Below are 26113 nucleotides of genomic sequence, written 5' to 3' on the forward strand. Positions count from 1 at the left end.
ATGGAAAAGTAGGCGTATTCACCAACACTGTACACTTGCGAGACTCTTGACATCTTGTGTTAGCGCTGCAGTCAATAGCCTTCTGTAAATTCTCATAAGAAAGAGCCTCACAAACAATTTCTTGACAAAAACATTAATGTTTGAATTGCACTTTCTTTAACGTGTGTTCAATTCAAAGGAGCGTGTAATCAGTAGGTGGATGTTAAGCTTGATATAATTTAATTACTTTCTTGATAGTGAAATTTAGCAATACGTAAATATAAAAGATATTTAGCGAGTTCCATAAAAATATATATTTGTTCCCACTCTGGTTTGGTAAGGAAAAGCCATCTGTTCAGGACCTCGTGCCAAGAGAGAAAGCACATCTAAGGCTATTTCTCATTTCATTTCATTTTTTGTTTTTTTTCTTTTTTACTTACGGCAGTTGTTCTCAGCTTCTGAGGCTCATGGCCTCTAAAACGTTTATGGATCAAATTGATCGTACATGTTGCATCTCTGCTCTTGTGCTGCTAGGCAGTGTTGTAATGAATGGATCGTCACTTCTACTGTTGTTGGCGAGATTCTGATAAATGTGTGGGCGTGGTTTCACGTGTGTGTGTGTGTGTATGTGTGTGTGTGTGTGTGTGTTAGGGCAATGCGTCATTCTGCGACTTGCAGAAGCCCAGGAGCTCCCCTTTGGTAGCTCCCATTATGTAACAATGCTGTTCTCTCTCTCTCTCTCTCTCTCTCTCTCTCTCCCTCCCTCTCTCTCCCCCGCTCTAACCCTTCCTCTACTCACCCCTCTCTACTTTTTTGTTTGTGTGTGTATATGTGCAGAGTGTTGCAATTTTTGGAGCCGAGAAGTGCATTTGGGTGGGATGGAGGGGCTCTTTTGTGCTGACGTGGAGCGGTGTGTGCCACAATGCAGCAAACAGCAACTTGTAGAGTTGTCTAAAAAATGTCTTTTCATTTTTGTCTCTGCTTGAATCTCTCTGTCTCTTTCAGTCCTTGACTTCCTTGTTGTATAACTGTATTCTCTCTATCCATCCCCCACCCACTTATTATCTGCAGCATACCCTCCTGTGATACAGCTGGAGTCACAGTTGGAGAAAAACAAGATTTCTCCCTTTATACTAGTCGCTTTTAAGAGAATTCAGTGATACTTCAGGGGGTTATTACCTCTCTTATAAAGTAATAGAAATAGACGGAGAAAGTGGTTCGACGAGGAGGTATGGGGGAGAGAAGAATTGGGCGGCATAGTGGTGGTTAGCACTGTTGCATCACAGTAAGAGGTTTCTGGGTTCGATCCCCATTCTGGGTATAGGGAGTCAACATGCATACTCAGAATACTGAGTATTCTGTGTTTTCCCTGTGTTTGCGCGGATTTCCTCTGGGTGCTCTGGTTTAATCCCGCCACCAAAACATCACCCGCTGTGAATGATGCGGTTGAGGAAGAGCATCTGGTGTAAAACCTTATTAAACATGTGTATCATTAAAATCAGATTGCCATACCGGATCTGTCAAGGCCTGACTTATAGATGGATGGGTGGAAATAGATAAAAAGCTGCGGCGATCCTCGAAGAGGAAGATCAATTCTTCCATTTTACACGATGGCCCATTGGAGGATGTCTGCACCGGACCAGACTTTGATTAAATAGATGACACACTGAACACAACTGTGGCATGGGAAGCAGCTGTTTTACAGTCGGTGGAAGCAGGTGCAGGGCCGTCCCATTACCTTTGTGGACAGTTTTAATGATGGCAGTAACATGATACTTTATTGATTGCTGTGAGGAAGCTCACTATTTCTTCGCACCCTTCACAGTAGAAGACACTGTGTAGGGTGACATACAGAACAGCACACCTGCAGCAAGTGTCATAGTCACGAAGACCACCTTAACTGAGTCATGACCAAGACCAGAGTGTATTAAGACCAAGTCATGACCAAGACCAGAGTGTATAAAGACCAAGTCATGACCAAGACCAGAGTGTATAAAGACCAAGTCATGACCAAGACCAGAGTGTATAAAGACCAAGTCATGACCAAGACCAGAGTGTATTAAGACCAAGTCATGACCAAGACCAGAGTGTATAAAGACCAAGTCATGACCAAGACCAGAGTGTATTAAGACCAAGTCATGACCAAGACCAGAGTATATAAAGACCAAGTCATGACCAAGACCAGAGTGTATAAAGACCAAGTCATGACCAAGACCAGAGTGTATAAAGACCAAGTCATGACCAAGACCAGAGTGTATTAAGACCAAGTCATGACCAAGACCAGAGTGTATAAAGACCAAGTCATGACCAAGACCAGAGTGTATAAAGACCAAGTCATGACCAAGACCAGAGTGTATAAGGACCAAGTCATGACCAAGACCAGAGTGTATAAAGACCAAGTCATGACCAAGACCAGAGTGTATAAAGACCAAGTCATGACCAAGACCAGAGTGTATAAAGTGTGTGTGTGTGTGTGTGTGTGTGTGTGTGTGTGTGTGTGTGTGTGTGTGTGTGTGTCAAGTTAGTGGTTGCATTTGAAGCATTCATTGTATTACATTCAATCACAGTAAAGAAACCATGTTGGCAGAAATCAGGATTTTCTCCAACCAACACTGGAGTGCAGTTTTGTTCCAGGTAAGACCCCATCTCTCTCAGGTTGCGAGAGAGTGGCTAAACCACTTCATTATAATATAATTCATGTACTAAACATCAGGGAGCTTTATATAACGTAACCGAGGGTGGAATAATCCCCAGCAGTTTATTCAGAGGGGCTGAATACCTGCCAGTGAGGGCGGGAGGGGGTTGCTCATTGCTCTTCCCCGCTGTGTCAGTTTCCCCAGAGGTCAGATTTCTTTGACTGTTTTCAACAAATATAGTTTCCAGTTAAACAGAAGATTCTTCCTTTGATCTCGTGTTAATGTCTCCGCACTCGCCCGCCTGTTGGAGCCTGCAACTACATCAAACACACGCAGATGGTACAGAGAGGCAAATCTATATGCTTGTGCACACATGCAAGTGCACAGCACTCACAGTCATCTGCATTTGCATATCGTCAACCACAAGTTCAAACAGACTCTGTTTGTGTTTGACTGTATTTGGACTTATTTTGTTGTGATCCATTCTTCATTTCATCAGCAAACTCTTTTGACAATAATACAAAATAAATCTTGCTTCTTAGACAAAGAGCAGAGTGTGTGAGACTGAATGAGTTGCTTTCAGTTGAGCGGAGGATGTCTTAATTTTTCATCCTATTAACCGAAACCTGCACCAGCCTCACACAGATTTTACACAAATGTAACACACTTCTACAGAATCTCTTCAAATCTATAAACTCCATTTCCCTCTCATTTCATCTGCAGTTGTCTTAAAAAAACATTTACTCAAGCTGTATTTTCTTATCTTCTCTTCTCATCCTATATTGATCACTTCCGATATCTTTCTCTCTTACTCTCTCTCTCTCTCTCGCGCTATCGGAGAGATGAGGACCTATTGTACAGTAAAAACATTTGATGTTTTCTCTGGTTCTTCTGCCATTTCTTCTTGGCCGTATCTCACTTGAAGCCACCGCCCTCCTGCCTGGGCTTTCTACTGGGCTGACAGGTTTCATTTGGTGATGGTGAGGTGTGGATGAAAGTGGAGTGAATGTTTGACTTTTAAATGTCATGGGAGCCTTGACTGCAGACAAGGGTGGCAAGGCCATCTCAGTCTGCTGCCCTGCTTTTCTTTTCACACCCACTCATCGTCCATGATCTTAAGGGCAGGGTTCGTACGGTCATGGAAAACCTGGAAAAGTCATAGAATCTTTAAATAGTTATTTCCAGGCCTGGAAAAGTCATTGAAAAAAGTAAAATCGCTAAAGTTTTGGAAAGTTTTTTTTCACCTCAAATACGCGTCTGTAACATTATGTAACTCTTGCTCATACTTATGGAAGGAACTATGTAGTCATCTGGTTAGATACAGACACAAGGCTACATCGCCGTGTATAATCAATGCTATGATGGCACCATGTAGTTTTCATTAATATCTTGCTGTAGGCTAATACTAATATTAATGCCATTTGTTAAGTGTTCAAAAAGCTGGGCAGGAACAAGCTGGTAAAAAAGGGAACCATACAGATGTTTTATTTATTACTATTATAGATAGATATACGTCTCTCTTTTCAGTAACAAGCAGGCGACAATAACCGATGCTGTAACAAAAAATGAAGTCCTAACTGCGGAGGTAATGTGGGCACTGAAGGTTGCCAATTCGCATTATTCTTTTAAATCCTCCGAAGACGCCAGCCTGCTATCTCGACAAATGTTCCCCGATAGCTTGTGGTGAAAGCATATGCGCATATCTCTGCTCGTTTGGGCTCGCTCCTTCACTTCAAGAGTCTCATGTTGTCCAACGTGTTGAAGTCAGTTCATTCATTTGTGTCATTTAAGGTATATTGTATGCTTTGGCATTCTCATTGTTAGTTTAAATACTACATGTTCTTACTTTTTCAATGTTTGGTCATGGAAATTTGGTTTAAAGTCATGGAAAAGTCATGGAAATCCATTTGGTCAAAGTGTGTATGAACCCTGTAAGGGAGTAATACATTTGTACAAGTGGTGTTAATAACAATAAATTGCAGCCTGTGAAAAACTCAACAAAACAAGTTCAAATATTTGGCAATAAAGAGTTTCACTGAGTTTTACACTGCATATCTTTGACAACAATAACGTGCAACCTGTGCAAAAGTAAATTAGTGCCGATATGTGTGAGCCATCAAGTTGTATCTGTATTAGTGGCTGCAATTGGCCTGCTTTCCACTAAAAATCTTTTTAAAAAGGGGTTGATACGGCCACTCTCAGTTCTTGCTCAATTTTGAGCTCGATCTGTATTTTGTTTTGAGAGGCAACAGCCGATCTCACCTAGAGGTTGGATGTGGTGAGTCGCCAAGAATCTGGGCCGTCGCACATGCGCAAGTGTTACTTGTTAACATCGTAACGTATATTCACACAAAAGCACAGGCATTTCGCCATGTATTTATTAATGACTTAGTGTCCGTGTACATTGTACTTTTGTTAAGTTTGAAGTTCTTATTAAAGTTCTTGAGATGATAGTTTGAGAAATACTGCCATAAAGAGTGATTTAATACCCAGCTTTAGGTTCAACATATTTCCTTCGCTGTTGATAGAATTACTGCAATAAACACTATACAACAAGACCAGCATCAATAGATAGTGTAATGAAGTGATCTAGCTCAAACTTTTACTTTTTAAAATGCAGTTAAAAAAACATTTTGGTGGCAAACAAGATATTTTTTAACAAATGCTGTATTTTTTTCAATATCAATAATATATTTTATAATACATGAACAGTGGGAAATAAGGTTGAGGTTGAGAATTTATTCAGAATTGTCTAAGCTCTAAAATATCCGATTTGCAGAACAGCACTTGAATCCATTACCTCTGGTTAGGGAGGCCATTTTCCCAGTTCAGTTGCACTATAGTTTATCCTTTCATTCATTTGGCAGAGCAATTGCAATTTAATCTTCATTATTCCAAAGGCTTTTAAAATGTAATCGATTTGGCTGAGGACCATGCAGAATTCTGTTTATGAATCTACTCAATAGGGGAAGCATATGAGGAAAAACTGAAAATGACTCATATCAAAATTGTGTCATAAAGTCATGTAAAGGAGATGCAACACATTTATATTGCACATTTTATCCACCGCTTAGTCACGAGTTGGAAAGTGTATATTATATATAATAATTTTAATAACAGTGCATAGTGGTTGTGTTGCTAATTTTATCGGTTACGTTGTCACTTTGAGTAATATGAAATAAGTTAAAACAGAATCCCTGCATATCTTATTAATTCAAAGAGTTTTTAGTTTGATCCCAGTAGCTTGAATAGATATTGTCTTTGATGGTGCATCATTTAGTACTCATGTCCCCCTCAGAATGAACTGTAATCACTTTGGATCTGACTTTTCATCTTGCACACCAAATACCCGCTAATGACTTTCCTATCAGCCTCAGATGTACTTTGTGTTTTGTTCAAATTAACAAATGTTAGCATTCGAACATGCTAAACTAATAAGTGAACATGGTTAACGTGATACATGCTTATTAGCATGCTGATGTTAGCATTTTTATTGTGATCATGGTAGGATGCTGTTAGCATTTAGCTCAAAGCACCGCTGTGGTTACAAACGGCCTCAAAGAGCAGCTATCATGGCTGTAGCCTCTTGTTTAGTTATCCTTGATCACATGTATTAACGGACAGTTTGGATCGGCTTTGTAATTGTTCCTCTCTGATAAACTCGTTGTAGATACCAGTGTTAATGAGCTTGAGTTAGATCAGCACTAAAACTAAATACATCTTGATACACAGTCTAAAATCAAACTGCACTGAACAGGATCTAAGTTAAATTCTTCTTCATACATTCAGTGCAACAGCAGACATTCAATGTCCCCTGAGCCTACAGTAATTAGCGAATCACCGGAGGTCATCATTGGGTCATATCGCCCCCCAGAGGAATCACTAATCACGCCCAGATAGACACACAATCCATCCAGTGCTGTGATCAAGGCTCAGGCTAGTCAGCCAGTGCAGGGGGAGCCAGTCGAGCTTGGCTGCAACAGTGACACAACGTTGGTGCAATGCAGGAAAAGTCTATTTTTGGAGGGGTTGAGCAACAGAGCTGACACCATGGCTGGTAATGGAGGTGCGGAGAGTATTGGATGGGATGGATACAGACGTTAAGGTGTTAAACCTATAGAGCTACACAACAGGATTACAGAGTTTGTGAAAAAGGTATCGGCAACAGAGAGTTTGTGTGTGACATCAGCATGCAGCATGTATCTTGACCCTTTTCTACGTTACAGAAATGGCCTTTTAGAATAGTTGAAAAAAAGATCTTAGATATTGGTAACCACAGCAATTCTAATAATTCTAGATTTCCTATTTCTGCTTTATGGGGAATTAACCCAGTGGGCTGTTTGTAAGATGTATTTTTATTGTAATGGTCTTATACACAGTAAACGTCATTACTTGTCATAGCAGAAAATACACACGTGCAATTGATACCATTAATGCTGATTCTGTTCCATTTGAGTTTACCAGTATGCGACACCAAGACTGGCTTCAAACAATGACGCTCTTTGTACCCGATTAGCATTATATTTGGACGTAGCAGTTTCCAGTCATTACGTACCTAGTGTCTTTTCAAAATAAACGTCCATCTTCACAGGAAGTTAGGTTTAGCAAAAGAGCATGGTTGACGTTAGCTTGACAGACCGACTCAAGTCCCTACCGAGTGATGGTGACTAGCGACTTATGGACTCTTAATGACTAACGACTGCCGTGAAAAAATCTCAACTTTACTTTAAGTTTTGCATAGGACACGAACAGCGGCCTCCTGGACAAAAGTCCTGTGTTTATTTGACCCCTCCACCCTTGAGGACTATCTCACATTTTTTACTAAGCAGTCGCTTTGACAGTTTGAAGAGTTGGGAATGAGACCGGCTTGCAAGTGAGACAGTTTTTATTAACGTGTTTCATTGCACCTGTGTTTTTCCTGTTCTGGCATGTTGAAATGTTTGCTGTCTGGTCACCAACTTCTGTCAAACATCACTTGGCGTATATCATCTGTTGGCCAGCTACATCTCCCTAAGACTAAAGAGATGCCACCTTTTGAGCATTGTAACTATGCAACAGTGCATAATGGTAATTGGTGGTCACATTAGTGAGCCCTTGGCTTTTAAGGTGGACACAATACAGCCAACTGACTGGTAATTACCCTTACCAGCATGCTCCCATATTCACCCACTTCTAAAATGCACCTGGAAGGGGAGCGGGTGCTCTTCTTTTGATCACCAGGGTACAAAGCTCTTATTGAAATTTGCAATGCAGCATCTAATTGGTCCTATTTATTTTTGATGACGGCAGATGAAAAGCACAATGCTGGAAATTGAGAGACCGCTAGAACATCTTTGCTTTAGCCTGCAAATGTGCATTCATATAGACATCTGCAACAGTTTGAGGAAGAGGAGACGGGTCAGTTTGGACACAGTGTGTGGCCCCAATCAGTGAATTTGTTTGTTGCCTCAGAGTTTTTTTAGGGAGCATTGTTCTACAAAATAATTTAGAGATTGGGGAAAATTAAAGTTGACGAAATACACCATTCCTGTAGCATTAAACGTATTTATTCAACAGCTTGTTTGCCGGTGTTGCCGGTGATCGCTCACTTCCTCATTAACCCAGCTGGCCGCTCGTCTCGTCAGAAAAGTGGAAGAAAAGGATGACATGTTGTTGCTAAAGCTGTAAATCTCTTATATTCTGAATCTGCTAAATGTGTCACCCCCGTGTTTATTACTTGTGAGGTCACACATATAGTATGCAGTGTGTGATATCAACTGGAAAATACCAGAACCTGCAAAACATCCTGCAACCCTGTAACACTTAATTAGTGCTTCACTGTAAGCAGCCTGTTAAAAAACACACAGAGCAGTGGTGTTTATTGTGAGACAAATTCACAGTATGTTGTCTGCAACAAGTAGCTAATTAGAGTGATATATAGACCACTACAATTAACCATATTAATATTTGGTATGACTATTTCTAGTAATTTATATCTAGATCTTTTGACTTACTGATGACTGCCAGTTTCTGTGGCTCCTCTACTCTGTGTGTTTCACTTGTGTGGACACGCCACCGTGACGTCAATGGAGAAATACCAAAGGCAGCAATACATTCCTACATATTCTACTCAACAGCGTTTGTCCCAACCAGGAGATCACCTTTTACACTAAACCTACGCTGTTGTGATATATAACATGGACATCATAAATGAATACAACTACACATATGGGTCCAGTTTTATGTTTTGTGACTATGCTGTGGCAAGAAGTATTAAATGACTATCCCCCTATAAAGCAACTGATGGTTAGCCAATGACATATTAAGTGAACTTTGTACTTACTCCCTTGTTAGTACATTGTGTATTGGCAGGTTTCCAGCACCAAATGACAGTACGAGTGTATACCTGTGTGCACAACATGGCATTTGCAACGGGATCTTTTAGTTTCAGGATTGGCACATAACGATGGTAAAAGAGACCTTTTCTCTTGTCAGTGTAGTTGGGGTAACGAAGGTGTCAGAGGGAAGAGATATTTCGGTACGCTCCCATCTGCACCTGCTTTTGGAAATATCTCACAATGGTGGCTTCTAACCTGATACTCAGGAAGAAGAGGGAAGTCCCTCTTATTTATTTGTTCATATCTATTATTTCTTATTATTTTGTTAGTACCCATTGAGATGAGAAAAAAAACATCTCGTTAGTCCACAAATTGTTTGGAACATAAGTTTTAAATTTGAGCAACATGACAAAATGCATGAATCATAAATAGTAAAATTAGAGTAATTAAAATGACATTTGTGCGCTAAAGAAATACTATTGGTCCCCTGAGCCCATTTAAGACTATAAAAGCCATTGAATGACATTGCTACGTTAAGCTTCTGAATGCTTTACATACTGCTCTTTGATTCATTTAGATTATCTTGTAACACCACTATGTTTATATAACAGTACCTCAATTTCACTGCTGCTAAAGTTCTTCTTTTTACACAATTATTTGGTGCCATCTCTGCAATTCTGGGGCATGTGCCAGTGTATTTGCACACACCTGACGTGTGTTGTCTTTAGAGGGCGTTACTGACGCTGTTAATAAACAATCGGCCCCACGCCTCCGTTTTATTATTTAATTGAGGGTTGCTGCGTGAGGCCCATCGTGACAGATTTGCCTGTGAACTTTGTTTTTATGTTCGTCTTGTTTTATTTTGTATGAATGTGAATGTTGTTAGTTATGAATCGTGTTTGAGGAATACACGTTTTCTTATGGGGGTGAAGTGATGAGAACATGCACACTATAATTATCCGTGCCTTTGAAATCTTATGTAATTGTAAATATTTTTGCGACATTTCAGTGTGCAGTTAAGTAAAATATTGGCCTGATGTCAAATGTAGTTTAATCCAACCTGAGCGAAGTCACAATATTGTTGCTAAAGTAGTATAAAGCATATTAACGAGCATAAATCTAACGCATTCAGGGATAATGTGTTTGGTTTTGTCAGGTTGGTACTCTTTGTCATACTCAAAATATTTTTTCTCAGTCATTAAATGGTATGCATAATTTGCAGTTTTGCTCCATTACTCCATTTATTGGTTGGCTGAATGCAATATATGTCGCTCAGTTTTCATCCCCTTAAAAGTGAAATAACTGATTAGTAAAATGAGATCGTACTTACTGCACACATACATACATATGTATCTTTTCACCGCTTTGTTGTAATCCTGCACATTCTTCTAATGATTTAAGTTCTTCCCTTCAATCTTTTGGTCCACCTTCAAAAAACGTTGTCCACTCCACAAGTGAGCAATCTTTTGGCCACTTAAACATTCTTCACATTCTACAAATGGCCCTTGAAGCCTCCGTGTCCCCTTTAGATGCAGGAATCTAATTACAAATATCTGATTTGAAGGGAGAATGAGTTAACCTTTGTTCAAATGCCACTGCACAACCATCTCTGAATGGCAAGGAGGAGGGCCGAGCCCAAGGCATCTCCACGGCGACACACAGAGTGATGGACAGCTGGCCAACCTCAAAGGAACCAAACGGCCCAGTTTTCTCTCAGTCAAAGGCGTTTGCTTTTTCTATTTGAATGTAAATTATGTGGGATTTTTTTATAATGATGATTTAGCTGTGCTGGTGTCGTTTAATTTAATTTTGTACACAATCAATGCTAACTGTGGCATAGAACTGTCATTTGGCTACATGGCAATTCCTAAATGTGCCATGTAGCCAAAGCAGTTCATATATTGATTTTAGTTTTACGAAGCTCATGTTACATCGCTCTTCTGGTTTTGTGACCTGCGGAGTTGCATCATGTCTGCTTTGTTTTGTTGGAGCTCAAGAAGTCATGCCTCTGGCAGGCCATGCTGTTTGAGCAGCTCTGTGGTTGACTGTACCAGTCGTTCAGCATGTGTTCTTTCGACATCGATCTGCAACTGGAAGAGAAAAGTACTTTGCTAAATGTCAGTACATGTGAAATCGATATGTACTTGTTCCGCTGTGTAATCCGGTCTCTTTCCTCCTGATGCCTGGTTACGGAGAGCAATGTCGGACCGCTAGTGTAATGGAAAAGGCCTGCCGATTCAAATATGATGTGATGTTTTGAAAATGGAAAATTAATTGTTCCGCTCACAAGCGGGACACGCGTGATGACGGATTAACACTGTTTTTTATGACTGTAGTCTGTCATTGTGTCGTTTGTGCACGGATTCTGTGTCCCTGCAGCACGGTTGCATTTGATCTTTAATTCACTCGTCATCAATCTTACCTTGTTCTGTCGCCGCTGCACTTTCACCTCTGTCTCGGAAATTGATGAGATACGCCTGACCATTGTCCTTCCTTGTTTTGAATATGCTAGAATATGCTCACAACCCGCCTCCACCCCACCTTCTCTCTCTATCTGTGTTTTTGTTTTTCGCTCTCTCCCCCTCTCCTGCTTTGTATATTCATTTGATTCTGCCTTTACGCTCTTTTGCCTCTCTCCTGCGTTCTCCAGGATGAGTCGTGACAGCTCATCAGTGTGAGCAGAGCCGGGGCCAACAGCCCCCAAAGCAGGGACTGAGATTATGTAATGTCAGAAATGCTCACGCGTACGCACAGGAGTGTACTGTATGTTCTATCATTGGAGTAATGGCCCCAGTTTCCATTTGTACGCGAGATGTCTAAAATCATAGGATTGTTTTAAGAATAATTCAGAGAGACAGATGGAGATTGGATATTTCTCTGTATGCGTACATAATGTAAAACAGGTGCTTCAGTGCTTTCTTGCTGCTTTTGTTGCTTAACTATTACATTGAAAATGTTCTCCCAGTTGCTGCCTAAACAGCCCCCCCCCCATTTCTGTCTGTCTTTATTTTCCCGCAAACAGATCCCTCAACATTCAGCTTCACTCCACCCTTCTGAAGATTGGCTGTTGCAGCTGAAGGTGCAGGCTTACAGAGGCTGTGTGGTGGTTTGACTTTTGGCAGCAGTTGAGAGGCTGCTGACGTGTGTGTTGGGCAGGATGTGTGTAAGAAGCAGTGCTGGATCCTGTTTTTCAGACCACAGTAACTGGAGCTTAGCCACAGCTATGGTCGTTAATGCAAAACACACACACACACTGACACCACCTTAGTGTGCTAACTCCAACCTCGACTCGTAACTTACTTGTAGGTTTGCTGGAATTGATCTTGTTAACTTCATTACAGATATAAAAGACAGTATGGGGCCCGAGGTTGCCAGTGTAAGAGCTGAGGAATCATCATACTGCATGAAGGCCAAGCATGACATCCTGTATAACAAGTTTCTTGAAACAAACATGCCTTGAGAGACTCCCTGTATGCCTTCACAGTTAGCACAAACGACACGTCACGCACACACACACGCACGTGTAGAGCAAAAGAAGATGCCATTTGTGTGGTTTGAAATCTCACGGTTCACTGGCTTGCACGCTGACGCTAGAGACAGACAGGGTTTGCTTAGGGTAGCACAAACAAACTGACAGGGCAACAGCAGGGTTTGCATTGTTATGACGACGGCTATTACAGGGGAAACGGCCCATAACTGTAGAAAAGAAAAGTAGACCGGAAGACGGAATTAAGGGGAGGAAATTAGGGGAATTACTTCTATGAATATGTGCGTTCTTGTAGGCATGCAAATTGTACATGTGCAGACGTATTCCCCTCTGAATGAAGTGGAGCAGCATGTGGTAAGAGGATCAATAGGTTTAGCTGACTGGATATTGAAGGAGCAGGCACACCTCTTACACAGGGTCAGGACATCCCACTTACTGGAGGGAGGGAGGGAGCCGAGCAAGAGTGAGAGCGAGACAGAGAGAAGAGGAGATACCAAAGAGGCACTTCACTGTTTATTTTCTTTACTCTTTCCCCATTTCCTCTCTTCCCTTCCTGTGAAAGGGCAGAACAGAGAGGTAGACACAAAGTGAGAGAGACAAAGGGGGGCAAAGCGGAGAGGATGAAAGCGAATGTGAGTGCGTGAGTGACTCTGTGTGTAACATGCTCTGTCATGCTGGTGTGACTACCGCTGCCCCTTCAGCTGGCGTCGTTCGCTGTCAGGGAAAGAAATGTTTTCCGGAGGAATGAGTCCCTGAACCGGTTCACCATGTGGATGTGGGACAGTAATTTTCGAACCTTTGCCGGAAGAATCCCACGGAAAAAAAGAGCCACGGCCGGAGAGCTTAGCTCGTGCTGCTGGGTGGCCGCCTGTGTGCTCCCACTGCTGAGACTCTCTCGCTGACGGACAGAGTTCACTCTGGGCTGCGCCCAGTTTGAGTTTCTTTTTTTAATTTTATTCTCACAGTTATTGGGATTTTTATTCATCTTCTGGAACTCAATGGATTTTATAGCGCTATGTAGTTTGACTTTTAATGCTGCCTTGTTGGATAAAGAACTGCACTTTTTTTGCAGTGATACACTAGGACAAAACCAGTAAGGTTGGAAGTTCATAAGGGTCTCTTCACTGGAAGACTGGTCTGAATGGGAGCCTCACAGCAGTGGACTGCAGTATGGAACGCTACATGTTGTGCTGTGGCCTGTGGATACTTTGGGGCAGTGTCTGTAGATACATAGCTAGATAGACAGGGGCTCAACAGGTGAAAGGTGATCAGCCCTGACGCAGCTTCGGTATGAAGCCTGGAAAGTGTCCAGGTGTTGCCACTGACAGGTCCATGATGCACCTCAGCCCCTTTCCTTTAAGAAGGCACTCCTGGATATGGTGAGTATTGGAAGTGCTGATGGTTTAAAGATGCATGGGAAGTTGTTAGAGTGTGTGTGTGTGTGTGTGTGTGTGTGTGTGTGTGTGTGTGTGTGTGTGTGTGTGTGTGAGCGTGTGTGAGTGCGCGTGTGCATGTGCGTGTGTGCGCGTGCACATGCATGTGTGTGTGTGCGCGTGCACATGCATGTGTGTGTGTGTGTTTATCTCTGTCTTGTCATGGGGTTACTCCCGTTGCTTTACTATTTAAATAAAGTAGTGTGTGCATTTGTTGGCGAGTGTGTTATTTTGTGGTGTGGCTACAGCTCCCTTAAGGCTATCCTCGCCCAGCACAGTGTAGTTTTTATCTCAGCTGAGCTCAGAAATGTATTGTTAAATGGGCCATTTCCTGTCATTTTCTCCCACACTAAATGCTGAAGTTGATTAAGTCGACGGCTAGTCCGAAATAGCAATCGCACAACGTTGAGATGGAGACTGCTTTTCAAGAGTAGAACTAGCTGGAAAAACATCCTGGGAAAAAAACCCTGCCGTATTGTTGCTGTCTTGTTTTGATTAGTCATACTAAGGCTGGGTATCTCATGGGAATAGTTGTCTCACAGCTACGTTATACACTGGGAGGGACATAGAGGAGTCAGTGGTGTCGTCATAGTGGGCTGTTGGGATATGAACAATGCTCAAAGCTCAACATTCTTCCAGTAGTTTGAGTTCTTTGTGCTAATACAAAAGATAGTAAACCCATTCAACAAATGATAGCAGGAGTAGTTACACTGCTGTCTGTCAGACATGTTTTTGACTAGCTTTCGTTTTGGCATTATTCTTCCCTGGTGTGACCATACACATGCACACAAATGCTACACTTGCTATACTTAATAGCAGTCTTAACCACATATTTGTTGCATCCTTTACAGTTGTGAACAGCCCTGGGCCTCTGGGTATTCTCTGTGCTTGGTTTCAAAGCTAGCCACAGACTCGCACATCATAGTTCAGCGTTTCCTCTGTTGTTTCTCCCCTTTTATACTGGTGGATGGTGTGTATAGAGGCAAGAACATGTGGAAAGATGAGCACTCGATCGGAAGCAATCTACAAATTGTTCTCATCAATAGTTGATTCAACTGATACAGCTGCTCAAATATCGCAGAAGATGAGATGTGCCCCAAAATGCAATTTAAGAGGTTTTAGTGTTGAATTCAACAGCACGTGATACATTGCATAGATGGGCCGAGGACTCGCTTTCCTTTTTCCGTGGCGAAAGAGAGGGGGAGTAAATGGAGCACAGGAGAATGGATGCGGACAAACAGATGAACTTTATGCTAACGCTAAAGCACACACGGAAACGGACAAAAGCGTGTCCACCCAGCTATTCAGACTTACTCATGTACACACACACACACACACACACACACGCACACACACACACACACACACTTATACACAAAAGAGGGCTGGCCTTTCAATCATGAAGCAATGTCAAATATTGGTAATCAATGAACATATTGCAAACAGAAAGACAGCTAAACATCCTTGTTCCTTTCTTTCCTCTTTTACACACACACACACACACACACACACACACACACACACACTGAAAGGGATTATCATGCACACAGTCAAGCTGTATACACATAAACACAGATGCTGGTGGAGGTGACCATATAGTGGAAAGTTTAGATGAGTGAGCTTGCAATTGGTTGCTGTTTTAATCAATATACATCTTCCTCACGCTGCATTTACCTTTGCTTTATCTTGAAATCCACAAGGTAAATAACAGTAAATACATATCACACATGTCACGGGAGCAGCAAAGAGAAAGAGAGAGAAATCCCATTAGTTATAACGCGCCTTAGCGTCCATGCAGTCGTCCCTTGTTTCTGTACTTTCTTTATTAATGTATCGTGTCTCCAAATTGGACGGATGTAGTAAACCTAGTGACGGTGTGGCAACAACAATTCAGGGTTGTCAGAGTTGAGCATTAGCCTCAATGAAAAGTGTGACGGGCCTGTCAGACTCCATTTAAACCTCAGGCAGGGATTTATTCTTCTCTTCCTCTCTCTCATCGTAGTGTATGGGAGTGTGTGCGAGTCTGCAGCTTTCAGGAGGATCTGTATTATTCATTGTACTCTGATAATGGACCAGTGCCCTTCTTTCTGTGCCAGACCTGTGTTGTACAGGCAGAGTGGCGTTGAGAGACTAGAGCTGATAATGACTGGCCAAAGATCTGGATCTGGATACGGCACACACAGGAATAGTTCCAGTTTAACGTTGATTACCGCAGTGTGAAATAAGAACATCTGTCTATTTATGCTTTTCTAGTCGCCGATCTCTGATAATGTTACATTGTAAACAATCAAAAAGTGCTTAAATTGACGGGAGGAGAACAAAGGTCTCGTTGAGTTACATCATGATGCGTTCATGTTACACGTTGGGCGAAGGGAAATTATAACGTTCGCATGAACACCAGCTCTAAGAAGCTTATAATACATCATTAAAACTACTAATGACAAGATCTGTTTTAATTGATACAAATACAATCTTTTATTTCCTTGTCATTTGAATTGTTGTCTTTTTGTGAAATAAACACTAAGTAGAGTCAAAGTGATCAAGGATCTCTAAAAGTTATATTTGTTCCCTTTTTTGTTATTTCGTGCTGATCCGATCCGTGATATGATCCGAACCAGCATTGTCAGCATCTTGTATCGATCACTGCCAATTCAGTCTGCATACATAACCAATAATGCACAGAGGCTCTCCGCAGTGATGCAATAATCGGCACGCTGTTTGGGTCCTACATGTTTCAATGTGCAAGGTGTTTGCCTTCAGCATCACAACAAATAAACCGAGATGTAACGGCATTAAACGCTAACCAGAAAGGAAATGAAAAGTTTGTGTGTAGTAATCCAATTAAGTGAATCCAGCGCCTCAGAGACCAGGCTATATTTAGAAAACAGGGATTGATGCATTGCCTCCCTCTCTCCTAAATATTGGAGGGTGAGTATAGTTGGTGGATAATGAATAGATTAAATACGTTTTAATTTAGCTTTTTTTCTAAGCATAGTGTTAAAGGTCATCATGTTTCACTGACTAACCCCCCCGGCTTTTTGGAGACAGCAGGGACCTGCTGTCAGTTTTGAGGAAACAAAGTCATCACTCATTGTTGTCCCAGAGGACCACCAGTGGTGTCTGTGTGTGTGTGTGTGTGTATAAGAGAGAGTGAGTGTGTGTGTGTGTGTAAGAGAGTGAGTGTGTGTAAGAGAGAGTGAGTGTACAGAGCCACTTTTCACCTGCAGCATCACTCTCTGCCAGGGTTATGCCGATGTACTCAGCCATAGGAAGGGTGCTTTCCACTCACTCTGCCTGACAAGACCACACAGTCTGACACTCTTCTTCTTCTTCACACTTTTTCTTCTCCTGCACTCTCCTCCGGAAACCAGGCGGTTCTGTGTGTGTTTCACATCCTCCAGTCATTTAATACCAGAGTAATAGAAAAAACTATTGTCTAAAAGACGCATTGAACAATATTGGCTTAGCTGCTAGCTTGTGTTTAAAATCCTTGGAAAATGTTGTCTGCTGGTCAGGCATCACAGCGTTGTTGTAACGAGTGATGGGTATTTTCCAATAATATAGAAAATGTTTTATTCAAAGCAGTAATACATTTATTATCAATTAATGAGTCGATGTTGGCAGATAATTACCGGTTCACACAACTGGAGCACATGAGCACTCATTTGGAGTGGTGTGTTTCTGGCCACCTGACAATTTACAGTACAAGTGTAACATTCACTCTCCTTTTGGGTTTATTTTAATCTCCACCTACTTTTCTTATAAATATGTGTATGTTGAGCTTCACCAGCATGTTGCTTACCTTGGGAGCAGTGTACATTGGGTTTATCAGACCTTCATCACAAACAGCTTCCCTGCTGTGTGTCTGGAAACCACGTCGATGAGTGAACCAAAAAAATATTAAAGTTGTGACCCATTAAACCAACATTAATTATAAATGAATTCAAATTTTCTTGTGGATAGTGCAGCTTTAAAAAACAAAGTAATCCTTTTTTTCTATTTAATAATTCAAATAAAGCTTGTAGGTTGTATCCCCAGATAAACCTTTGGATGAAAAGCCTGTCGAGGCGGTGTGTTCCGCTTTCAGTCATTGAGTAAGTGAAACAGCTGTGTGTCCCGTTTGAAAGGATCACACGATCTATAACTCAAATCTAATCTTGTGCTGAATATCAGCTCCCGTGAAACTCGCCTTCTGACTTATTGCGCTCTTTTCACTCGTTTGAGTTCATATCATCAGGTCTGCAATAAGAGCCGTGATGGTAAGAATTAACTGGAATGCGTCTTTACTCCAGCTTTCCCAGGAGGCAGTGCGGTGTTATTGATTGTGGAGTTACTCGAAGCGTGACATGTTTGTTTGAAGCTCTCCGTTTAATCTGCATCGAGGGTGCCGCGCACGTTTTGCTTTTCTGCTCACAATGACTCCGCCTACTCACCGTCCCTCTGTTGGAGGACTTTCAATGAGCCCCTCGTTTGAATTGCTAAATGATCACCTCATTATATGACACCTATTTTGAAGGACATCTTGCTGTTGGTGTGCTTTTTGTCTGAACTCAGTCAGTCAGTGCTGGCAGAGCATAGATTCTTCGTGCCCAAGCTGTGCAGCGCTCCGCACCATCCAATATCTCTTTCACACGTTGCTGCTCTCGGATTTCGTATTGTGTTATTCTGCCACTTATTTACAGTACACAAACACACACGCACACAGACACACACACACAAATGCACCTTGATGCGGTGCAGAATTGACAATATCTAGCGAGAGAGTTGTCATTACTCATTTTTGCATCTCAAAGCCAAAAACAGGCTTTCACGTTGGCAGACAGCAATAGGCTGACACGTTTTAGTTTTGGCATCATTAAAGTAATCTACCATATCAGGTCTGTTTTTTTCTCACCCAGACAAATAAAATTAGTCAACCGTGGTGCATTACTTGTCTGTTTATCTAGTCATAGGCTGCTTTCAGCGTTTTAAAATAAAATAATAATAATAAAATGCCTCATTTGTGCCTTTGCATTGTTTTGGCTTGGCAATCGATTACTGTCATTTAGTGTGATCTGATTGTTGCTTTCCACTGTCAACAATAACATTGGACGTACTTACTTTGTTGTCCCCTTTCATTAATTGTGATTGCAGATGAATAAATGGAGAGCAGGAAGCGAGGAACACTGGGCTCTATACAGTCATGCCACTGGCTTCGACAGCAGCGTCTATATGACTCCATAGTTACATAACTTGCTTACTGGAGTACATACAAAACGCATTAAAACGCAACAGCTCTGAAAAACCTGGAGGTGGAGGCAGCTCTGACATCACATTCATTTTCGATATCCATTTAATTTTGCTTGTCTTCACAACCTGCCGCTGCTCACATGGCAGCTGCGAGGCAGGGCATTCAATCTCGTGTTCATCTTTAGGACGGAGGCCCGAAGATGGGCAGATCAATAAGAATACAGCGTGGCAGCAAGACATATTGGAGGAGGGGGATAACTGCAGGTGCTTATATGAGCTCAGCATAAATCAAAAGTAGAAATGTTACAAGCTAGTGCTGGAGCTAAGGGAGCTGGGAGGGCCCCAGGTGGTGATGGCCGTTGTTAGTTACGGTTAAAATGAAAAGTAAGTCAATCACAGCTGCATTTGTGCTTGAGGTCTGTGTAGTGTCTGGCTGTTTTTGATTGACAGTTTGACCAGAGTGCATTGTGATTTATTTCCATAATTGTAATTCGTGAAGATGGCGTCATATTACGAATAGTATTGAAATGATTAATCGAGCCAAACCGTTTTCAGCCTCTTGTTAAGATCTGCTTAATTTGTGTGTGTGATATTTTAGTAAATTGAGCGTCTTTGGTTTTGGACTGCCGGCTGGATGTAACCTGCAATCTGAGCCTGTCCTCTTGGACTCAAATGCCCCTGTGTGAACATCGTTCACTGTGTTACTCCATTTCATACACAATTAATCTGAAGCATAATTCACTGATTAATCCATAATGAAAAATAAATGTTAGTTGCATCCCTAACGACCACCATATTACAAGGACCTTTCAACTATGTAGTTGTATTATTTAATAACATTTCAAATGTTACTGACGTTCAAATGTGACTGCTGATTCAGTGACAAAATACAAATTAATGAGGAAATATCATTACTCAGTCCGCTGTGTACGTCAAGATTTGACCCAAACAAAACCTGCGGCTAGCCAACAGATGTTATCATGCCCGGGGGCCTTTCCTGCAGGAACAAAGCAGCTCTCTGCGAGAGAGCGGCTTGTTATATACTCCAACCACAGCTAGAAAACAAGCGGTTGTAATGAAACAAAAATATGTGAAGAATCGAGTTTCAAGGAAAGCAGTGTGGAGGCCAAATCCCTGGGATTTTCTTTAAGATGCACTAAGATTGAAGGAGTTTTGCGTCACCGCTCTGTCTGTCTGTCTGTCTGTCTGTCTGTCTGTGTGTGTGTGTGTGTGTGTGGAGGTCGGGGGTCATCTGGCTTTGGTTTCTTGGCTGTTGCTTTTGTAAGAGGCCACAACTTAACGAGTAACCCTGTTTAGATTCTGATTCCCAATGGGGTGTTGATTAATCCAGGAAAGGTACACTCGTTCTCAGAAGATCTCAGACTCTGTCAGCTGTTTCTAGTTCAACCACCTCCCTTGTGGTCAGCGTCAGAGACGCTAGAATCACAGTCGTCAGGAGAAGTGCCTCCTATTAGCTGGAAAGCATGACGATTTTCATATCACGAGGGGATTGCTCCTGGAGATGATGATGATGATTAGGATTGCCATGGTGACGTACATGAGGGAAACATACAAACGGCTTAGAAAGGTTTAGGATGGGACAGGGAGTCCCCTCACATACATACGCACACACACATACGCACGCCTGTCTGAATTAAAACAAATATTACAATCTCATACAATATTATAATTCCAGCTAATGTGTGCATTGTGTCAGACTTCCTTTCCAAACCCTGCATAGCTAAGCTTTTTTCATAACAGTGTTTAGTCTATACATATCACCTTCCTCCGTATTTTGTTTGCTACATGCATTGGTGTATTAAGAATGCAATTGTACAGCGCTTCCTTCAAGGAAATGCACTCCCACTTGCACAAACACGAACTGTTACACTCATCCATCCGGTACGGCAGACTCTCACATTGCAGGGTGTAGAATAACACTCTCTCAGCGGGACGGGAACGAACATGGATCACGACAGAATATTTGTGACTGCGCTGAATATCTACACTTCATTTCCACTCTCCACCAGCCGCTCAACTCAGAACACGCAGCCAGCACTGACACCCTTTTTGCTGACTGTTGCACATGGATTTGGTTGTTCCCAGCAGCACATTCATGCTGCAAAGATCATGTCCTCCCAAATGGTCTTTTATTGGATTGAGGTAAGGGGACTTGGCAGGTTGATCTGCAGGCTGCTGAAGTAAGATAAAGTCAAGTGTAATTTACCGCAACATCATGACAAAAACAACATGAAGCATAAAAGGGTCCCTATGCATCAGCACCGCCACCAATCTGTAGCTTTGACACCTGCGAGAAGAGATTCATGCTGTTGACAGTGTATTCAGAGGCTGGCATGCACTTCTAGATGATTCACTCTTCAATTATTCCACTTTGATCATGTCCTTGATGCGCTGAACAAGGAAATGTTGCTCTAAAATGCCCCCTGCAGAGTTCCTCATCACTGTTATTTGCATACATGCTTGACCAGATTTCTTAGCAACATAGTTTTTCTTTTGGCAGGGTATCCCTCTCTCACACACACACACATATGTATTATAAAGGCTTGGACACACATGCTATAAATCTCCCTGTAAGCTCGAGGCCTCATCTCTCGCACACTCCCACCTGTGTGATGATGTCATCAGGGTTTTAATGAGGGATTACTCTGACATCACTGGGACTGCTGTCAAGTTAAACCTATTAGCTTCTCCGGGTGCTTGCGCTGCACTACGACTAGAGCTGTGTACGCGTCCGTGTGTGATCGGCAAAGGCCTATTGAGAAAGTCGCGTTCTGCGTTCCACCCGTTCATCTCTCTGTTAGCGGGTTCATTACAAAACTGCCTCAGTTTGCGGGCCAGGACGGTGTCTGATGTCCATCACAGAGGGCGCGCTGTGAAGAGCAGACGTTCGAAAGAGTCGCAGGACTGGTCCGCAGCTCTGGTGATGAGAAGCAGCAGCATATCATGATATAATTACTCAACATGTACTGCAAGTACACACAGGCACATGAAGGGAAACCCAAAAGGACATTCATGTGAGTAACCCAGTGGTCTGGTGGTCGGCTTTATATCTTTGTAAGTGACAGAAACTTACAAACTTACATTTTAGCCTATAGTTTTGGGGAAATGTGATTTAGAAATTATTACTAGCATTTAAGAAACATAAACTTGTGACAGTAACAGTTAATAAATTAGTCAAATAAATCATTAATACAAATAATGTTCTATTGCAGCCCTTCATAACACTGGTTGGTTGGTTGGTTTGTCAGGTTTCTGATGTGCTTGTGACTCAGAGAGCTGCACTGACAGTGTTTCTTTGCCCCTGAGCCAGATTTCTTCATGCTGGTCTCAGTACATGATTCTCACATTCATACTGTCCAGTATCACTTCAGCCATAACACATTACGACACACTCGTGGTCAGTGTACGCAACCAGATGCACACACACTTGCAGTCCACACATGCACAGCCCAAGTAGAAGCCTTTGTTGGTCTTATCCTCAGCAGTCACGCTTCTCCATACCTTTTTTTCTTTTTAATAATTTGTGGCAGGGGCTGCTTCCCTTTCTCCTTTGTGCTCTGGTGAGTCTGTGAGACAAACAATAGTTCAGCCAGCTTAAATCCTCTCTCCGGTCTGTGAGTCAGCTGGATGTATAAATAGAGCACAGGTAAGTCATGCATGGCTGCTGTGAATCGTTAATTACTTGGCATGAAGCACGGTCACATCCCGCGATGGAGTGTTTGGGCTGATCACGCGGAGGGCACGGTAACATGTACATCGTTAAACCTCAACCTAAAACAATCGCCCCCCCCCCCCACCCCGAAGACCGCTGTCATTCTCATTTTCTCTTTACACAATCTGCTGCTGTACCCTTAGCAACTGAAGGCTGATTGGTTGTCAGGACCTACCTGTCCCTTTTGAATTCTGCCAGGTCACCATGGCAACCACACTATATACATGATACCTAACAGGGGACTGTGAAGACGGCCAGGAAATGGCGTCTAGCTGAGGCGAAGGAATTGGTACTTGACATCCATAACAGCTGACTGGCTGAGAGTCGTTTCATTTACACAAACACGGTGTAACATGAACCTCTATTGTTGGCTCTTAATCACATTACCGTTGCTGATTGACATGCTTGAAAACAAATATCCAATCATTGTAATCATATTTGGATTTCCCTGCAAAGGCAGTGGAGGTACAGTTGCCATAGCACTAAGCTACAAGCAGCTTTAAGCCTCTGTTGTACCTTATTTCTCATCATGCTACATCACACTGCGCCGTTGCGTTCTTATACAATTCAATCAGCTTACGCGAAGCGGCTTTCTTGACCGATAAATCAGTCGTTGAACCTTCCCTCCCTGTCACTTTCTGTGTTTGTCTCTGGACAAAGTTTTACAACCAAGGGCCACCTGAACAAGCTGCCAACGTCCTTCCTGTAGCTCTCGATTTCTCACAGTCCATCCTAATATTTGTCTTTGGAGGGAAACAGTGTGAAAACAGAATTGTAGTTTTAAGGACGTCGTCTACTTCAGCGTGTCGGAGTCTTTAGCCTCATTTCTCTTTCTCAGAATCAAAAAAAGGTTATTGACAACTATGTTACACATACAAGCAATTTGGCTTGGTGATTGGTGCATACAAATAAACACAGTGCAATAGTCCAAGACACACTCATTACACTCAAGAAACCTTATGTGTAACCAGTGAGGGACAGATTGGCCAATCATAGCGAAGGCCAGCTCCAACCAGGGTCCGTCAGCCATATGGCTCTTTTCCATAGACTCATTCAATTTGTTTTAACATTAACTTTAGCTATGCTCTGTGAGCTACTGAACACATGAGGCTTTTGCTCTGTGAGGATTGTAACGGTGGATAAATAAGGAAACAGCGTTGTTCCTTACTTTCCCTGTCTTCTGTCTTGATCGCCAGGTGGTGTGGTGGTTCACATTCACACTGTGGTCTGCATGCTTTAGCGTCTTAATGATGACGCCGTAGGCTCCACCGTAGCTCTTCCACCTTGAGTAGCAGCAGGGGGCGGGGCTTAGCGAGCGGTCAGTGAGCTGTCCATTCACTTTTGCCCTTAACCCGTGGACTCTGCATCCCTGCCTGCTCGTTTCTGACACTGATTATTACTCTATTCAGCTTCTTTTTTTCCCACTTACATTTTCATGCATGGTTTATTTTTCATGCAGCAATGTAGCATTTTGCGTCATTGTTGTATAACTTATTGACAATATTGACCTTTCATTTGTATGGCTTTCTTTCTCTCCCGGGCGGAAGCGCCACAATCTTCCCAGTGCCTTCATCCCTTTTTAAAATAAGATGTGCAATGAATATCACTGGAAATAACACTATGCGATTGAGCTGTTAACTTACCGCCCACCTCCAGTATTTGAGGGGACAAAACGCTTGTACGTACACGTTTCTTTATTCCGAGGAAGCGGTTCTGGCCTCAGGGACGCGGAGAGAAGCAGGGATCTGTGCGGCCTTGTGATTTGGAACCGTGAGCGTTTCATCTGCACTTGGGTTGTGCGCGTGCGCTGCTCGTGTGGCGATGTTCGGATGTTCCGCGCTCGTGTTTGAAAGCCCGTCGTGTCTGCGACTCTGACAGCCTCCCCCGTTCACCCAGGAGTTGTTGTCACACGCTGGCTGCTTCTGTCAGAGCTGAGCAGGAGCCGTGACTCCACCGAGACTGGCGGCTGGCTGGGTTTGGAGCTGCCGACGGTTGAACTCTGGCGACTGTGCGCAGCGCAGACTGCCCCCTGCTGGCGGCAGAGAACAGTGAAGAGATTTGTATCTTGATGGCGTAGAAGAGTGTCTGAAAATGATCCTACACGATATAAAATGACAGTAATCCCGTTTGAAAGGTCATGAATATTCATGTTCAGTTGATTGTTCTACTTGCAGCTCCTAATATGTTGACATCATGTCTGCAAACACAGCTGTAAAAATAATACATATATCCGCTCTACTAATTCTTGGTCTTGGATACGTTTGCCGTTACGGCTGTTCATCTCTCATGTATTTCTCATGGTAGAAGGTTTGCACTGCTGGGCCCAGATTGTTTCTTGTGGTACTCTGCTCCCCCCTAGTGGTGGAAATGAGCTAAAACCAAGGTTTGGGAGTGAGACAGGGCGAGGGCCTGGGGAACTTAAGTGTTTTTATTCAATTTCATTAAGTACAATTTACCTTTTTGTCCAAATAATGACGTGACATTTTGCTCATTTTGTTTTTATCCATATTTCAAATATTCTGTCAACATGAAATAGTTTTAATGTTTATACTGTAATAGTCATCCTTGGTTTTCTGTATCCCACTGTTCACTTGTGTGCAAATCAGCAGTTAGTTTGTAAATGATATATATTTTTTAACAACATGAAGCACATTTTCTCAGGGACATAAAGTGTTCAGTATAAAATGTAACCCTCACACTTACATATTTTCTCATCGATGAGAAAGTTTGGGACCTGGCCAGCATCTTAAAAGCGGCCGAGCTGCAATCAAGCACTGTCCACAGTCCGGAGCAAACATTCTCATTTTCTCACTGTAAACTACAATAGGTTTCTGAAAACACAGGTGAAAAATACACAGTAACGGATTATTGATTCATATTTGATCAGCGTCACCTAGTTTGACAGTTTGATCTCTGAGGAGTGATTGACAGCTACGTTAGAGACTATTGGAATATTGTACATTTTCACAGATTTCTTTTCATGTACCATCAGGTTACAGACAGTTTGAGTAAATATGACACGTGGTTTTTTCTGAAGTTACCAACTGTAGCTTTAACACAACAAAATAAACAATCTTTGGGATCCCCCAAGACCCCGGACAAACATTTGAAGAATTCTAAATTGCTCCAGGTGCAGGTACTTACTATGACTTTAATTTATTTCTATAATTTGTACGGAACACTAATTATCTTACTCCTCTTATCCATCTCTGGCGTTGTGCATAAAACACGATTATGTTGCAGCACATCGACAAAACCACTGAAAACATTTGATTACTGACTGGTGTAGTTGTCTGAGA

The 26113-nt window shown here is 42.2% G+C and overlaps 1 protein-coding gene across 4 annotated transcripts in view; it reads left to right on the forward strand.

Moving 5' to 3' along the window:
• pde4d (phosphodiesterase 4D, cAMP-specific) overlaps nucleotides 1-26113 on the forward strand; it is a 145532-nt gene that overhangs the window by 81150 nt on the left and 38269 nt on the right. The window contains exons 1-2 of one of the 4 annotated variants that reach the window (XM_034542151.1): nucleotides 12540-12773; nucleotides 13492-13798. The exons of 2 other annotated variants lie outside the window; for them this stretch is intronic. In XM_034542151.1, coding sequence (XP_034398042.1) covers nucleotides 13710-13798 — 89 coding nt within the window. In that variant the 5' untranslated portion in view covers nucleotides 12540-12773; nucleotides 13492-13709. Of the gene's footprint in view, nucleotides 1-12539; nucleotides 13799-26113 lie in introns of those variants that run through there. One more of the 4 variants, XM_034542150.1, reaches the window with a different exon arrangement.

The sequence above is a fragment of the Cyclopterus lumpus genome, chromosome 9 (genome assembly GCF_009769545.1).
Source record: "Cyclopterus lumpus isolate fCycLum1 chromosome 9, fCycLum1.pri, whole genome shotgun sequence".
Lineage (NCBI taxonomy): Eukaryota > Metazoa > Chordata > Actinopteri > Perciformes > Cyclopteridae > Cyclopterus > Cyclopterus lumpus.